At 49.2% G+C, this 17674-nt stretch overlaps 1 protein-coding gene across 9 annotated transcripts in view; it reads right to left on the bottom strand.

Moving 5' to 3' along the window:
- Positions 1–17674, bottom strand: part of HECTD1 (HECT domain E3 ubiquitin protein ligase 1) — a 424699-nt gene that overhangs the window by 92182 nt on the left and 314843 nt on the right. For 5 of the 9 annotated variants that reach the window (XM_078659397.1, XM_078659396.1, XM_078659400.1 and 2 more), the window contains exons 26-27: positions 3274–3495; positions 2381–2574 (exon numbers count right to left, since the gene is read on the bottom strand). In XM_078659397.1, coding sequence (XP_078515523.1) covers positions 2381–2574; positions 3274–3495 — 416 coding nt within the window. The remainder of the gene's footprint in view (positions 1–2380; positions 2575–3273; positions 3496–17674) is intronic. The other 4 variants (XM_078659398.1, XM_078659402.1, XM_078659401.1 and 1 more) reach the window with 1 other exon arrangement.

Below are 17674 nucleotides of genomic sequence, written 5' to 3'. Positions count from 1 at the left end.
CCCACCAAAAGGAATATCCATTAGTAAAACATTGATGTCCCAGAAAAAGCAGGTAGTAAGTACTTGAGCATTGAGTCTAATGACAACACAGATGCCCCCAGCCTGGAGCAGCACTATCTTGGTTTGAGGCCGAACTTGAAAATACACTTCACCACCTCTTGGCCATCTTCTGCTGTAGGGTGCACAGGAACTTCCTAAGTGCAGAGCCTAAGGAGGCAGAATCACCCTCTCCATGTTCCAAAGAGTGTGAGTGTAGCGACCTACGAGACAAACAGCATTCCAGGATCAGAGCACTAGGCTAGCTAGAGAAAAAATAATTTTGCCCAAAGTGTATTTTCTTTATTTCTCAGTCCGCTGAACCAGTGGGAAAAGAATTTGGATTGACTCTGCTCAGAGATGCCTAAACTACAAGGCTCTCTAATGGATTGAGGTAGCCGGGTGCTTGCGGGTGATTCCCCTTCCGACGGTAGAGGGTTGAGTTCAGCCTCCGGTGGTGCCCCCTAGCGGCCTTCAGGTCTCCGGGTTTCATTCCTCTACTTATTTGCACCGTTGGGGATAGGGGTCTTTTGGGATCTGTGCCTGATGCCTATGCTGGAAGGGGGCAGTACCCCTGGTCTACTCCTATGTTGTGCACGCCGCACTCCTGTGGTCTTCTGGCCTTTTTGTAGGGGGATGCACTTCCCTTGCTGAGCATGTTGATTCCATTACTCCCTCCAACTGTACCCACATGAGGCAAACTAATTGCTGCAAACTTGTCTCAGAGTCAAGCCTGCTGTTTTTTTTTATTCTTATATGTATCGGTTTGTCGTGCATTACTGTAAAATATTAATAAAAAAATATATTTTTTGAAAACTATAAGGCTGACTTGAGTAGAATTCTGCATCATAAAAGTGCTATTACCTGGGGCAGGTCTGTACTGTCTGGCAATCTGGCAACTCTCAGGCAGGGTTGAGCAAGTTGTGAACTGTGCAACGGAAAGAGTCTCAGTTAAGGCTTCATTAAATGGCAATAAGGGCTCTTACGCAGCGTGCCCAGGCCGCAAGATTCTGTCCTCAATGCCCAATGTAAGTAAATGCAAGTCTATCACCTCTGGCTTTCGGTACTAACAACTCAAAGCACTTTCTAGTGAAAGGGCCCATAAGGCCATATTCAATTCAGTCTCTGGTGAACTGTCCAGACCAGTGATGTTTTGTAGGTTATGACATCAGCCAGCACCAGTGTAATGAGTGGAGGAGCACATGGCCCACAGCCTCATCGTTGTTTCCATTTTGGACATTAAGTGCCCTACCTGAAGACAGTTTTGGATCCAATATTGGAATCTAAATGGAACTAGTGCTTGAACTTCTGAAACTGGGCACAGTGTCAACAAAGAACAAGTGGAAAAGCTTGCAGCAAGGAAGTTGCAATATGGCCTGATGCCAGTGGCCCGGGGGAGTCTGCATCAAGTGCGGATCTGCCAGCAGAAGCATGACTGGAAATCCAAACAGATCTGTGATGCCCAAAGGTGCAACACCTTCTTGCAGTGGCCGCTGTGTTGCTATGAATTGCCTACTAACAGTTTGTTACTAAACATTTTGCCCTCTGTGACCGATTTTATTCCCAGTTTCCAGTGGGCTTCTGCTAGGAGCTTTACCATTTGTTCCATCTCCTCCCAATGTTATCTTTAGTACCTGGCAAGGAGACCCATCAAGTGGGCAATATGCCAGTGTGTGGTTGACCCAAGTGCTCCTCGCCTGCCTGCGGAGTCAACCTTAGACTCCGTGCCAAACGCGCCTCCTGAGGCCTGAGCAGAGGCTCTCTCACAGGCAATATCATGAGCTACCATAGAGTCTGGGACAGTCTGCTCCCTAAAATAAGCTGGGTCATCTGGAGCAGGCGTGTATTTTTGTTCCCTAAACAAGAGGTTTCCACCCTAGCCTTTAACAGGCTCTTTATAAATTAAATATGCAGATAGTGTACAGTCTATTCAGGTATGGACAAGTTGTTCACTAGAAACTACATACCAATGTACAGGTTTCAAGCCGCCATTCCAAAACACAAGTTTGCTAGCTTGCAAAAAACCATCTGCATATAGAAAGCTCTCAAACCAGACATGTTAAAAATGACCTTCCCAAACAAGTCAGAGCAAAGGACATTGTTTTCAAAACCTTTATGCAGCCAAAGGATGCAGCTCACTCCAAACCTCAGACTTGATCATTCAGTGTTATGCAAGCTTGCATGAAGCGCTCTAAACCATATTGAAATGGGGCTTCAGAGTTTGCGCTATGGTTTCACTTAGTTACCAAAGATTGACTTTGAATCATCACGGTGGCCCTAAGGCAAGGAAGGTAGGCGAGCAAGAGCACACACTGAGAATTTGACAAGCAGACACTCAACATACCATGACTTCTTCATATTCCTGATCTTCCTGATTGTCGTCTTCATTCTCGTCATCTTCCTCATCTGGCTCGGGCAGATCCTCATCATCATCAAGCTCAGCCAAGAGAGTGCTAGCACGGCAGCTGTCTAGGAAATCTAGGCACGGGGAGACAGTCGTATTTAATAGAGTGCTAGCTCTGCAGCTGTCCAGGAAATCTAGTTTTGGGGAAACATGTTATATTTAATAAGCATGCTTGCATGGCAGCAAGACAAGGCAAGAAATGCATTAGTTAAGAAAGCGAGTCAATGTTTCTGAGAATGGAACTGATGAAATAGGTTGTGGTGAGAGAAGATCTCACAGCATTGTTCCCTAAGGGGTACAGTTCTTGAGCCACTATATCCAATAAAAGCAAAACCTTCTTCCACAGCCCACCACTCAAAACTACTGCTGAATGAATCAAATGTGGGCTCACCGATCAGGGCGCCTTACAACAAAGCTACAGCCAGAGCAGTGCAAGTTCAAGAAATTCCTCCCACTAGGTTTGTTACATAATACCAAAAATCAGCCCTAACATGCTTTGGAATCAGCATACCCGGGGCAAAGGCCAGCACATGCAAGCAGATAAGGAAGACCTTTTCCCACTAACTTTTCCTCTGATACGATAGTAATTCGGCAATTTAAATTCCTTGCAGCATAGATAGGGCCAGGGTTTGTATGAGGGAAAGACTTCTTTGTGGAATTTGCCAAAGGGAATGGGGAACCCCGAAAAGAGACCTGGGGCCATCCATGGGAAGGTACATAGTTCACATCCACTAGTTGGACAGGTGGGTGGTCAGAAATACGTTAAAATAAGACTTTTGCGATGTGAATCTACATGTATGAGATAGGGGCATGAGCATACGCTCACCACTTACCATAGAGCGAATATTCCGCCTCCTGCCCAGTATCGCTCTCGCTGGATGTGGAGGTCAGGCTGGTGGTTAATGTGTTGCTGAGGGATTGGCCAACAGTTAAACCAGTGGTGGCTGTAGCTACGTTGCTGCTGCTCGTCACACTAGAAGTGGACATGGTGACTGTGGATGTGGTACCCGTGGTAGTAAGGTTTGGGAAGCTTTGGGCCCCCATAAGAGGAGATGCTGAGGACAGAAATAAAGCAGTGGGCCAGTTAGAATCGGCAGCACACACTAAACATTATTGCAAGTTCATGCATTCATTCCCAAGCAATGGCATTTGCCACCAGAACAATAAAACTTACAAGTGGATTTTACTTCGAACATACATATTAAAGCAACACTGTAAGCAGACACAAATTCAACATGCCTTTACCAATGTGTTTTCGCAATGTTTTTGTGAAGCTTTAACACACAAGTATTAACAGGCACTGGCAAAGCCAAAAGGTCTCGCTGATGCTAGAGCTACTGACTTTGTAATATTTTTTAGCCATGTAGCCCAAGAGCACACAATTTAAGCGGGGAGGCCATGATTTATGCTCGTTTTCTGGGTTTAAGTGGCAGAATTGTAAACGTTTCAAACCAAATCCTTCTCCTCCCTGCCCACCCTTGGGAGTGAATTTCATTGCGAGCAGCAAGAACCAATGTATTAAATAATTGCAAAATGCTGCAGTCGTGTGAAAGACAAAAGTAAAAAAAAAAAAAAAACGTCAAAAAAATTAAAAAAGGACACGAACAGCAACTCGTTACAACTGTGTTTGCTACTGGTCATTGCTGCTGGAGCAATGCTAAAATTGAGGGTGGTGAAACGACAAACCATAAACTGCAAAAGCCAACACTCAACGACTGCGAGCATGGAGGTGGCTGGAATCCGTGGCACAAGCTCAACTACTGACTGAGCCTTGTAGCGCTTTAGAAGGAAATGAGCAACCGAAGGAGCCCAGTGGTCCATGTACCTGTAAGTTGAATTTCCTTTTATAGGAATCCATTGTCTACTTTTCACCAGAAAAGTTTCCAAATGTCAATTTTCACAAACTACAAATATTCCTTAAAAATCGCCTGTATGACTTAAACGCATTCTTTCAATTGTTTACAGGAGATGCACCAGTTCTGGATCCAGGATCCAACACTGAGTAAGAAAAATTAACGATAACACTACTTACCTGCTAAGTGAATTTTCTCCCCATACTATAACATTGGTGATTCTATGTGAAAAAGTTTGTCAACTTTTAAAATACAATAATATGTCTTAAAAATCACTACTGTAACCAAAATGCTTTTACTTAACGGTTTACAGGAAATGTCCCAGGACTGAATCTAGGATCTAGTCCTGTGGTTGGAAAAGTAATCTACAAAGTAACTAATTGCATTTCACTAGAAATTCCCATTGAGCTCAATGTTGCATTGTGTTTTTTTACAATTATTATTATTATTTGTATATGGCGCACAAATCATCCCCAGAGGGATCTCTCGGCGCCCGGGATGCAGACAACGCTGTACAGAGTCAGTACACTCAAAATAGCCATGTTTTTAGTTTCTTCTTAAAGGTCGTGAATGTGGGAAAAATCCGGAGGTCTTCTGGTAGTGCATTCCAGTACCTGGGGGCAACATGAGAGAAAGCCCATCCCCCCCATCCTAGCCTTTTTGATTCTAGGGATTTGGAGAAGCTTATGGCCACTAGATCTTAGCTGATGGGTTGGGGTGTACCAAATTAGTTTTCTCCTTAGATATCCAGGTCCTAGGCCGACCTATTGCAACAACTGTAACTATTGTAATCAAAAAGTCTAATGCCTATTTGATAAGTATTTAGCTAAAGTAACTCATTCTGATGAAGTATATTTTGATACCTTGTTGGTTCTTAAATAAAACAACCATCTTTTGATACAAAACAATTGGCCTAGAGTTCAGATCTTGAGTGTGTGAAATCTTTTGCTGACTGAGTGTGTAAGACAAATGCTTTACATTGTCCTTTGATACTGCCTTACTGCTCGACCAAGCTACCACTTTAGAGAGTAAGGTTATATCTAACTTTAGCCTCTGTCAAACCTCTGGGGACTATGCACTCTGTACACACTGTAGCTTACTTTGGCCCAGTATATACAGAGCCACTTTCTTACAACATCCGACTGCACAGATAACGCCAACCACTTGTTGTCAAGTCAAACGGGATTCAAGTGCCGCTGCTAAAAGTCCACCCATGGAAGTGTAGTTTGTGAATACTCTGATGTAGAACCCTGCCTTGCGGCTGGGACAGAAGGTCCTCCCAAAGCGGAAGCCTGATTTGAGGACAATAAAACAGACTCTGGGTACCACTCTCTCCAGGCACTGTCCAGAGCAATGAGACTTGGGTCTGGTCTGTCTTGATCTTCATCAGAACCCAAGGCAGGAGGTGTAGCGGTGGAAAGGGGTACAGAATTGGGCCTGTTCATTGCAGCAGAGATTCATCTCCTAATACTCACTTATGTACTACGTATAGTTTCCTTGTCGGTGTAGTTTTGCAGCTTAAAGAATGTTCAGGTTTCCTGTGCTGTGCATTATTCAGCCATCTAGTGGTTGGGTTCTGAATCCTCCCTAATCTAATTTTTTTGTCCTTCTAGCTTTTTTTTTTGTCGTTGGTGGGCGTCAATGGATCTCCATTTGGGGTCCCATTGTGAAATCCTCGTGCTTCCTCTAGAAGCTCCTGCCTTTGGTCGACATTTTTCAGATTTGGTTTTTAAGGTAGAGCCTAGACAGCACTTAGGCTGTTTGGAAGATCTGTTGTATGTACTTTGTGTGGGCTTTGGGGTATTGCCCCAGGACTTGTGTGCTGACGCTTAGGGACTACCTGTTTTTTTAGCAATTACCTCTAATTAGTCTCGATAGAAAACGACCAGCAGAGGTCAGTAAAATACCAGAATTGCTTTCTGCTTACGGACTTTCGTTTTTTATTTTTCTAGCAACTGCCTGAATTTAACCATCTTGATAGAAAACTACCAGTAGAGATTAGTAAAGGGCCAGATTCACTTTATCCAGGATAATGTGCGTCATAGCTAAAAACCCATGAGGTCCCAAAGGCAAGACCTATTGCATTGCATCTTCTAGGCAGAGGTGGGTGTGTCGCTTCTAAATTCAGAAAAATCTTCAAGCTGCAAAACTAAACCAACTGGTAAGAATCATACATTTTGCAGCATGAATCTAGTCTAGATTTACATGCTGTGCATTGACTTTGTAGTGGGTTGTTACTTCTGTGGTGGTTGAGTTGAAGATGAGCATTGATTGGTAAACAGACGTAAGACCTTTTGTCCCAGCTGTGCTTTCCTGTTCATCTGTAGCTACACAATAGTTTCCTGTGAACATGTGTACTGATGCCATGTAGCTGACATACAAATGTCTTGTAAGGTGTATTTCCTAGAAAAGCAATGGTTGTCCCCTTCTTCCTAGTAGAATAAGCTGCAGGTGCCGAATGCAGTGTTTCGCCTGCATTTTTGTGGCACAACTGAATAGTTTGTACTATCCATCTTGCAACTGTGTTCTTGGTTACTTGTCTTCCTATAAAACTGTTTGCAAATTAGATGAATAGCTATTTCTTTTTTCTGCCTGGCTTTGCCCTTTCAATGTAATACATTAAGGTCCATCTTGTGTCTAAGGCGTGTACTGTCCTATCTGCATGTCTTTGGATACTGGAAAAAATTTGGCATTTGAATACTTTGATTCATGTGGAACTACGAGAAGACTTAACATGAATTGAGGATCAGTTCTTGAGACAACTCTGTCTTTGTGCACTTGAAAATATGGTTCCTGAACGTGAGTGCCTGCAATTCACTCACCTTGCACAGAGAAGTTATGGCCACTTGAAAGGCAGTGTTTAGTGTGAGCATTTGTAATGTTACCTTATGTAAAGGTTCCAAGGGTGTCGTCATCGACTGTGTGAGCATTACATTCAAGTTCCACGATGGTGCAGATACCTTTTTTGGTGGCCCATATTACTGGCGCTGAGAAGACAATTCTCCCAATGTGGCCGGTTTGTAAGCCAGAGAAGATTCAAGCTGTAAAACTCTACAGCGGAGTTGCAGACACTGCCCGTTCAACAGTGGCGAAAGGTGCTAGCTATAGCTTGCCCCATGGATCCACAATGCCCCAAAACCTCTGGATGGAGATACCACCCACGGTCTCCCACACACTACCGTCTCAGTTCATCCACTCTGGAATTCTCGGAGCCCTATAGATGCCTGGCACAGAATCTAGAACCCCACTAAATCCTGCTGGTTAAAGTACCTCATGGTGGCCATGAGGACCTTCTCCAGGCCCCTTTGATGGATAATACGTAGGCTTTCAGTCCCAGACGATCGCCTAAAGCTCCAAAAAGATTGATATGGGGTGAGCTGCCCCCTTATCTCCTTCTCCCCCAGAAGGCCCCCCCAACCCAGCTGCAAGGCTTCTGTTACCATAGTGATCTCGGGGAAGGCCAGATTGATATCTGCCATCCCTCACTGCAGATCCTGCATCTTCTCCTTTAGGATCTGAATAGAGTCGGAGAGGCAGCATTGATGCTGGGCCCACTGAGAACCAGAAGTCTGCATGTGACATCTAGCATTCAAGGTGAGGGGGTTACATGAGGCCAGGAAACTAAGAAGCCTTCGAGCCATTGTCACCAAAATCCACAACTGATACAGAAACATCTGAATCATATTGCGAATGTCCGAGAATTGCTGCGATGGATGACAGTTCTTGAACATTATTGTATCCAAGAGTGTCCAGATGAACAGAATCCTCTTTGTGGGGCTCAGGGGGACCTCATCTCATTGACTTTAAAACCCATTGTTGTCAGGACTTCAGCCATCGTCACACGGGCATATCAGTAATTTTGACCCACCAAGAGGAGCAGCGCCCATCGCCATCACCAAGACCTGAGAGGGCTAACTTGAACCGCAGGAAATGCCTGTAGTACTGTAGGATGGGTATAAGGCAATGTCAAAGGATCCAATCCAGTCCCCAGCAACCAAAGCTGAAAGGCACTAAGACACAGTGAGCATTTGAACGTGTTGGTCCTCAGAAAGGTATTCTACAAGCAGAAGTCAAAAATAGGCCTATGGCCTCAGTCCTTCGGAAGAGCAGTAAAGCACAAGTTACTAACCTTCGGTAACGATATATCTGTAAGAAACAGTAGTTAGCATATCCCTAGGCGTCAGACTGGATCCGGAAAATTCTGCGTAGCAATACCCCTGCACGTCGGTAGGCGTGGTCTGCGCCGGGATGACGACAGAGTACTTAGACGCCGCACTCGCGCGTCAGTTCTTATACACAGCTTTTCTGCGCCAGAAAACGCAGAGCCATGATAAAAACCAACACTGATGCCATAAAACTAGGGCCCTGAAAGGGGAGGACCTTAACCCTAGATATTCGCAGGATGGGGAGGATGGGTGGGGCGGTAAGGAATCTAATACTAACTACTGAATCTTACAGATATATCGTTACCGAAGGTAAGTAACTTGTGCATCTGAAAGAAACAGGTTAGTATTAGATTTCTTACCTTAGAATAGATACCCCAGCAATATCAACCCCGGTGGTGGGTCTGTGAACCAATGATCACACCAGAAAGTCCTGGAGAACGGAACGGCCGAAAAAGCAATCTCTCCGGACTAGGCTGTCCAGGCAGTAGTGTCTTGCGAACGTGCGCAGCGAGGCCCATATAGCTGCCCGACAGATGTCCTGCAAGGGGACTCCATGACCCAGGGCAGTGGTAGCTCCGTGGCCCGAGTAGAATGGGCCCTTAGCCCAACAGGAGGCTTCTTCCTCGCCAAAGAATAGCAGATCTTGATGCACAAGATGACCCACCGAGAGATGGTTCGTTTGTGCACCGCCCGACACTTCTAAGCGCCCACGTAACCAACAAAGAGTTGGTCATCTACCCGGAACTGGCATGTGCGATCCAGATAAAATGAGAGCGCACGTTGTGGGTCCAAACGGTGGAGCCTCTCCTCCTCTTTCGAGGGATGTGGAGGCGGAAAGAAGGTGGGCAAGGTGATAGACTGCCCGATGTTGAAGGCTGTGACCACCTTGGGCAGGAAAGAGGGTCGCGTACGCATCACAACTTTGTCCGGACGGACAGAAAGGAAAGGAGGTTTAGAAAAAGGGCCCGGAGCTCACTCACTCTCCTGGCAGAGGTGATGGCAACCAGGAATGCAGTCTTAAGGGTAAGAAGACGAAGAGGACAGTTATGAAGTGGCTTGAAGGGAGCGCACATCAGATAGGTCAGAACAAGGTTCAAGTCCCACTGAGGCATCATGAAAGGAACAGGAGGGAACATATGAGTGATGCCCTTCAAGAACCTATTTACAACTGGGGACTTGAACAAAGAGGGCTGATCAGGTAGCCTTAAGAAGGCGGAAATGGCAGAAAGGTAGCCCTGGATAGTGCCCAGAGCAGAGCCCTGCTGGGCAAGAGAAAGAAGAAAGAGAAGAACCTCAGAAAGAGGGGTAGAGAGTGGATCTACAGCCTTTGCTGTGCACCATGCCACAAATTTGTTCCACCTGCAGGCGTATACCAATTTTGTGGAGGGACGCCTGGCTGCCAGAATAACATCACAGACTTCAGGAGGCAAGTCAAATGACCTCAACTGTCGCCGCTCAATATCCACGCATGGAGGTGGAGGCTGGACAGGTTCGGGTGGAGGACCGTCCCCTGCTGCTGCGACAGAAGGTCCTCCTGAAGAGGCAGACGAATCAGGGGATCGACTGACATGCTGAGTAGCTCGGGATACCACTATCTTTGTGCCCAGTCCGGAGCCACCAGGATGACTTGGGCCCGGTCGTGCCTGATCTTCTTCAGCACTCTGGGCATAAGTGGTATAGGCGGAAGGGCGTACAACAGACCACAACTCCACTCGCGACGAAAAGCGCCGCCGAACGAGTGCCGCCTTTGAAATTCCAACGCGCAGAACTGATGATATTGCGCGTTCTTCTCTGTGGCGAATAGATCTAACCAAGGCTCTCCCCACTGCTGAAAGAGACCTTGCGCCACGTCTGAGTTCAGACGCCATTCGTGATCCATCATGCACCGACAGCTGAGTTCGTCCGCCCTGGCGTTCAGGGAACCTGCCAGGTGTTGAACCACCAGGGTCACGCCCTGATGTTCCAGCCACTGCCAGAGGCGTAGAGCCTCCTGGCATAGGGTCCACGACCCCACCCCGCCCTGTTTGTTGGAGTACCACATGGAGGTGGTGTTGTCAGTGAACACCTGCACTACACTCCCCCGGACAGAGGGGAGGAATGCCTTCAGTGCAAGCCGGATCACCCGCAGCTCCAGAAGGTTGATATGGAGCCGGGACTCCGCCAGAGACCAGAGTCCTCTGATCTCCGCCTCTCCCATGTGGCCCCCCCCAGCCCTGGAGAGACGCGTCCGTCACAACTACGTGCTCCGGTTGGGGTAGGGAGAGCGATCTGCCACTGACCCAATCGCGGTCCGTAAGCCACCACTGCAACTGTCTTGCAGTGCCCTCCGAGATCAAGACGTGGTCGGACAAGTTGACCTGATGCTGGGCCCACTGAAACTTCAGGTCCCACTGCAGAGCCCGCATCCGCCGCCGGGCGTGATGCACCAGAAGGATGCAGGAGGCCATCAGCCCCAGAAGCCGCAGCGTCAACCTGACCGAGACTCGGGATAACGGCTGAAAGATGGGAATCAGAGCCTGAATATTCCGAACCCGCTGTTTGGGAGGATAAACCCGGAACTGCGCCGAGTCTAGAACCGCTCCGATGAAGAGGAGCTTCTGAGAGGGACACAGATGCGACTTCGGCACATTGATGGAGAACCCCAGCATGTGCAGGAGGTCGTCGAGGTAGGGGAAGACAAACCCCTAGCCTGCGCAGATGAGCTGCGACCACCGCCATCACTTTCGTGAACACCTGTGGGGCGCTGGTAAGGCCGAAGGGGAGCACAGTAAACTGAAAGTGCTCGTGGCCTACCGTGAACCGCAGGTAACGCCGGCAGGACGGGGATGTGAAAATAAGCGTCCTGCAAGCCCAACGCTACCATCCAGTCTCCCGGGTCCAGGGCAGCTAAGACCTGAGCGAGAGTCAGCATCTTGAACTTCTCCTTCCGGAGGAACCCGTTGACGTTCCGCAGGTCCAAGATAGGGCGTAGGCCCCCTTTGTCCTTCTTGGGAACCAGAAAGAAGTGGGAGTAACAACCCACACCCTACTTCTGGCCCAGGAACACACTTGATGGCCTCCTTGGCCAAGAGGGCCGCAACTTCCTCTTGCAGAAGTTTCAAGTGATCCCCCGACACGCGGTGGCTCTGCGGTGGCATGGCTGGAGGGGTCACCTCGAAAGGGAGGGAGTAGCCCTTTCGGACGATTTGCAGCACCCACCTGTCCGACGTGATGGAGCGCCAGTGGAGGTGATGGCGAACCCTGCCCCCCATTGTCCCCTTTTATCGCCGCAATGGTAACCACGTCCGCCGCCACGCTGAATGGTAGTCTGAGTCCTGTTGCTGGCAGGACGTGCGGTGGCGCCCCTTCCATGGCCACGAAAGGAGCACTGGGCAGAAGATTGCTTGCGCGGGCCGGCAGTCCCAAGGACTTGGCGGTAGCCCTGGAGTCCTTAAAGCTTTCCAGCGCTCTATCTGCCTTGCCCCGAAGAGGTGGCTGCCATCGAACGGCATGTCCATAATGGTGTTCTGGACATCGGCCGAAAAGTTGGCGGACCTCAGCCAGGCGTGGCGGCGAACCGCCACAGACGTGGAAAACGCTCTTCCTAGCGAGTCCGTGGTATCCAGTCCACGAGGGCTTGAGCGAGTTTCACCCGGGCCCCCTCCGGGCCCTCAGGCAGCACTTCCCCGACCGTATCCCACAGAGAGTGGGTGTAACGGCCCAAGAGGCACGCGGTGTTAACCAACCGCAATACCAAACTAAGGGAGGAGAACATCTTCTTGCCAAATTGTTCATACCTCTTGGATTCTCGATCTGGTGGCGCAGTTGGGAATGCGGATTGGGAAGTAGAGGCCTGGATAACCAGGCTCTCGGGAGTGGGTTGGGTGGACAAGAAACTAGGGTCGCCCGGGGCAGGGCAGTGGTGCCTAGCGACGTCCCTATCTACAGGGGGACCTGTAGTGGGCCTGGACCAGGTGTCCAACAGGACGTCCGTGAGAGCCTCATTAAACAGCAGTAGAGGCTCTGGGGTGCTAACCTGCGGTTTAAGGACCTCTATGAGGATGTTAGACCTCACCGTTGCGACAGGGAGCTCAAGAGCCAAGGCCTTGGCTGCCCTCATCAGCACCACACTATAAGCAGCCCCCTCCTCCACAGCCACGGTAGGAGGGGAGACAAAACCAGTGTCTGGGGAGATCCAGCCCACTGGCTTCCCCCAGTTCCAGTGTCCAGTCCTGAAATGACTGGCACTCATGTGCCAGGGGGTCCTCAGACCCCCCCAGTCACCCTCGTCGTCCATGTCCTGAAATTCAGAGATAAAGGATGGACCCAGATCCTCGAAGAATTTCTCGTTGGCCGGCGCCGAATGTGGCGTCGAGCGACACCACTCCGGCGCCGGATCCGGACCGAGGGTTGGACTAGGGACGGCGTCGTGCGGGGACGGCGCCTGGGGAGACACCCTAGGGGTCGACGCCGGCGGGGTCGTAAGGTCAACCAGCGGCGACCCAGATCCGGAATCGGATCAAGTGGGGCCTTGCGGCATCGGGACCGATGTCGCCGACGGTGCCGGGGCCGAAGCACCTGGCCCGCTTGGGCTCCCAGTCGGGGCCGCTAGGCCCGAAGGCGCCGAGGAACCAGACGGAGGCGTGAGTGACCTCATGGCCATAAGGAAGGCCTCGATCTCCTCCGGCGTCGCGTTGTGCCCAGGGACCGGCGGGTATGAAGCAGGCCGTGACGCCTGCGGCTCCGGCGGAGCCCCGTGGGCGGTGTCACCCGAACCCCCGGCCGCGTCGCACGAGCGTCTGGGGGGGGGGGAAGTCAGAAGAGCGATGTCGTCTCTTCAACTTCTTGTGCCTCTTACCTGAGGACAAGGAGCCCGACGAGTGGTGTCGACTCACCAAGCTGTGGTGACTCCGGACCCGCGACTGGTCCGTCGACCTCCTTTGGACCGGGACCTCGTGCGGCGCGGGCCAACTGCCGGAGCTCGAGGCGCTTACGGGACCGCTCCCGCCTAGCCTTTAATGTCAAGGCCCGGCAGTCAGGGCACGATTTGTCACCGTGGTCGGGCCCCAGGCAATGTAGGCACCGCGATGGGGGTCGGTAACCGACATCAGTCGGTTGCAGTCGGCACAGGGCTTGAACCCGGGCATCCCTACCGGCACCAATTGAGTCGTAGACTCGAAACGGATCCAAAAAGGTGCTGCCGCGGAAAAAAGAAGAACTGACGTCAGCGCGCGAGGGCGGCATCTAAGTACTCTGACGACGTCATCCCAGCGCCAACGACGGACGCGGAGCCGTAGACAACGCCTACTGACGCGCAGGGGTACTGCTACGCAAAATTTGCCGGATCCAATCTGACACCTGGGGATATTCTAAGGTAAGGAATCGAATACTAACCTGTTTCTTTCAGATACTAATAGCATCCTTTCCCTTTTTCTGAGTCAGGTACCCTCTCATTGGCACCCTTGGACAACAGAGGGTCTACTTACTGCTTCAGGATAGTAGAGTCCTCCAGTGAGAATTTCTATTGTGCGGGAGGACTGTGGGATATGGAGGGAAAAAAAAGCATGGGATAGTCCCCTCCTCAGTTGTGCAATTTGATGGATCTTGTGCCGGAGAGGAAATGCTGTATGCAGCATCCATCAACTAAGGTGGGCCAGATAAAGCAGCTTGTTGCCCCTGGTGATTCAAACAAGGTCTACCAGTGCTGTGGCCCCAAAAGGCCTGGGTCAGCTGTTGTAGTACACGTTGGGATAGCTAGCATGGTCTTTAAACCAGGCCCCTGGAATAGTATCTACATTTTCTCAACTGTTGAGGAAACTGTGTAGCTGGTGCAAACAGCCCCACAGAATGTGCTGTGGAGCGACTTTCTTTGAATCGTTCAAGCACCAAATCACTGTTATTCTCTGGAACGAGAGCCATCAAAGGACATAAGTATTCAAGACGCCTGTATGTCTCCAGAAAACCAGGATCTCATCCAGGAGTGCCTTCTGAGCATGACCCTGGTGCCAAAAGCTCTGCTGATGCAGTCCACAGTACCCAGGCCCGGGCACACACTGGACTACATCATGACCTTCATGTATAGTTTGGGACAAGGAGGCACTGAGAACCTCTAGGGTGGCCATCAAGTCATCGCCGGCCATATCCCATAATGTGCGGGTGTATCATCTACCCAAGAGAAAAAACACTGATAGATCTGAGGGTTAGACTATCTGAAGAAAAAATTTACTTTCTGAAACCATTGAGTCTTTCCGATTCCCTACCTGGAGTACTGGTGATGAAGGAATGTGGACTGATCTTCCCTGTTGATGCTTAAACAATCAAATCTAAGGTGTATAATGCCTGATCAGAAAGCCCAGCAGCCAGTCTGTGTCACCTGTCCACAGGATGACTGGCGGATGTTAGTGTGGCTTTGACCATGCATAAAGAGCCTAGCTCCGTTTCAGGAGATACACATAGCCCACTAAACAGGATGCATCATCAGTATAATGATGTGACAGCAATCTGTTCTACACTGGGCTTTTTGCACTGGGTTCACAATTGGCAAACCAAGAGAATGAAATCTCTGCTGATGCTGATGTCAAGGCAAAGTCTGGAACAAGAACCCAGCTTCAGTATGTGAGAAAGTGGCTCCATATGAACTGGACCAAAGTAAAGTACAGTGTGCATAGAGTCCACAATCCCCAGAGGTATAACAGAGTAAGGTCAGATATGACCTTACTCTCTAAAGTGGTAGATTGGTTGAGCAGTAAGGCAGTATCAGAGGACAGTGTAAAGCATTTGTTGTACATCCTCAGTCAGCAAAAGGTTTCACACACAAGAACTGAACTCTAGGCCAATTGTCTTTATATCAAAAGATATAGTTTTATTTTTAGAACCAACAGGTATCAAAATATACTTTTCTCAATATGAAGCAATAAACTTTGTAAGCACAATAGGTACAAGGGTTGCAAGGGGCAACACAATTTAACATTGAGCTCAATGGGTTTTTCTACATAAATGCAGCCGATTACTTTATAGATTACTTTTGTAACTCCAGTCCTGGGGTCTAAGCTGAAAACAGTTTAGTAAAAACGGTTTGGTTATTGCAGTGTTTTTAAAAGAATATAAAAGGTATTTTAAAAGTTGACACTTAGGATAACAATGTTAGTTTTTCACTGAAAGGTTTCTATGGAAGGAAATTCATGTCACAGGTAAAGTAGGTTCTCGTTAATTTTGTAATCCAGGACTGGCCTCCTAGGTTCAATACTGTGGTTTCTACCTAGGACAGGTAAGTAATTACGTTTAAGTAGTCGGTACGATTTTTAAGGAATATTTACAATTTTCAAAAGTAGACAGAAGAAATTTCACAGAAAAACAGTCAATGGTTTCCTAAGGAAGAAAATTCAAGTTATGGGTAAGTACAGTTATAATTACTTTGGCGGATCAGTACTGATCTGAAAGGTACAATACTGGTTCCTCTCCTGATTAAAGGTGAGTAATTCGAAATTCGTTACTCGGCTGATTTTAGATGAATATTTTAGTGTATCAAAACTTCACACTTAAAAGATTTTTCGAGTCGGAGTAGTTTCTGTCCTGTAACTCCAGTTCTGTAGTAGGGGTATCTCTGTTATAGTCATAATCTAGTGAATTGTCCCGCCCATGTGCGTGGACCCCGGAGCAATCAAAAATAATCTCTTACAGTGTCGAAAAATGCAGAGCTGCACAGACACTTAAGAGAGAATTTAAAGACAGATAATGCAGCCTATATCCACAGGCTACACTGTCCAGTACTTCAACTAGAAATTCCACCAGAAATCCACAAACAGCAAAGCCTGTCCAGATTTCCCTTGCTTTAACAGCAAAAACCCCTCTGGAATGATAGAGAGGAAGACATGGACAGACAAGCCCCATAGGCTGCCATTATGTGGCTCAAAACAGGATACTGTGCCTTTAAGAGAACCTTCCAGAACTTCACAGTATCCCAGAATGCACTTCAGGTCCCTTTTACTTTCAGTTCTTTTTTAAGGCGTAACACGCCAGACCTGTAGCATTCCTTACATGAATATCTCTCTCCACCGGGGAGGAGGGCGGGCGCTTATGACTATAACAGAGATACCCTTACTACAGAACTGGAGTTACAGAGATCGTGCCCAGCAACGGGCGGAACTCACCCAGCGTGTGGCAGAGCTGGAGCAGATGCATCAGCGCACCGGGGCGGCCCGAGCATGGCGCCAGCTCTGTACGGAGAGAAAGATGCTGGCGGCCCTGGACCAAGATGTGGCCGAATACGCAGCCTTACACCTACGGCATGCGTATTATTCTGGGGGGGGATCGCTGCGGGAGCCTCCTGGCGAGCAAATTGCGAGAGCAACACCAAAGACAGGGCATACGCACCATCAGGTCTAGTCGGGGTGACCTTGTCACTGACGACGCCGACATCGCAGTGACCTTCGAGGACTTCTACAGTGCCTTATATGCCGCAGACTCGCTTGGCACGCAAACCTGCCAAGCTTACATAGGAGGAGCGCCGCTGCCAACCTTGAACGAGGCACAAGCGGAGTTCCTTGATCAACCCATTGGGCTAGAGGAGGTGATCTCGGCGATATCCCGCCTCAAACTGGGGAAATCGCAGGGCCCTGATGGCTACTCGGCGGCCTTTTATAAAACTCTATGCCACCAGGTGGCCCCGTTATTGCGGGACCTCTTCAATACATTCGACCAGCCCGGTGCCATTCCCGCGGATCTGCTGGAAGCGGCGATATCGGTTATACCCAAGCCCGGCCGTGACCCCACCCGGTGTAGCTCCTACAGGCCGATCTCCCTGTTAAACATCGACCTCAAACTCTACACGGGCATCCTTGCGCATCGATTGGCACCCTATATGCAGCAGCTAGTGGAACCTGACCAGGCAGGCTTCATCCCCCAGAGACAGACCAGCGACAATACGAAACGAGTTCTCCACCTCATTGAGGCCGGGTCGCGGACGCGGCCGGACTGCATGTTGCTGACTATCGATGCCGAAAAAGCATTCGATAGAGTGCACTGGCCATATCTGGAGCTGGTGCTGCAGCGGGTTGGGATGGGTGAGACGCTCCGTAACCGCATAATAAACTGCTACCGCCAGTCTAATGCCACGGTCAATGGGAAACCTCCCCGCGCTTTCTAATTAGTAGAGGCACCAGGCAAGGGTGCCCGCTCTCCCCAATCCTGTTGGCCCTCTATATGGAGCCGTTGGCGCAGGGGATCAGGCACCATAA

Source organism: Lissotriton helveticus, chromosome 9 (genome assembly GCF_964261635.1).
Source record: "Lissotriton helveticus chromosome 9, aLisHel1.1, whole genome shotgun sequence".
Lineage (NCBI taxonomy): Eukaryota > Metazoa > Chordata > Amphibia > Caudata > Salamandridae > Lissotriton > Lissotriton helveticus.
Note: the sequence above shows the minus strand (reverse complement) of the source record. Positions and strands in the feature narration are given on the sequence as shown.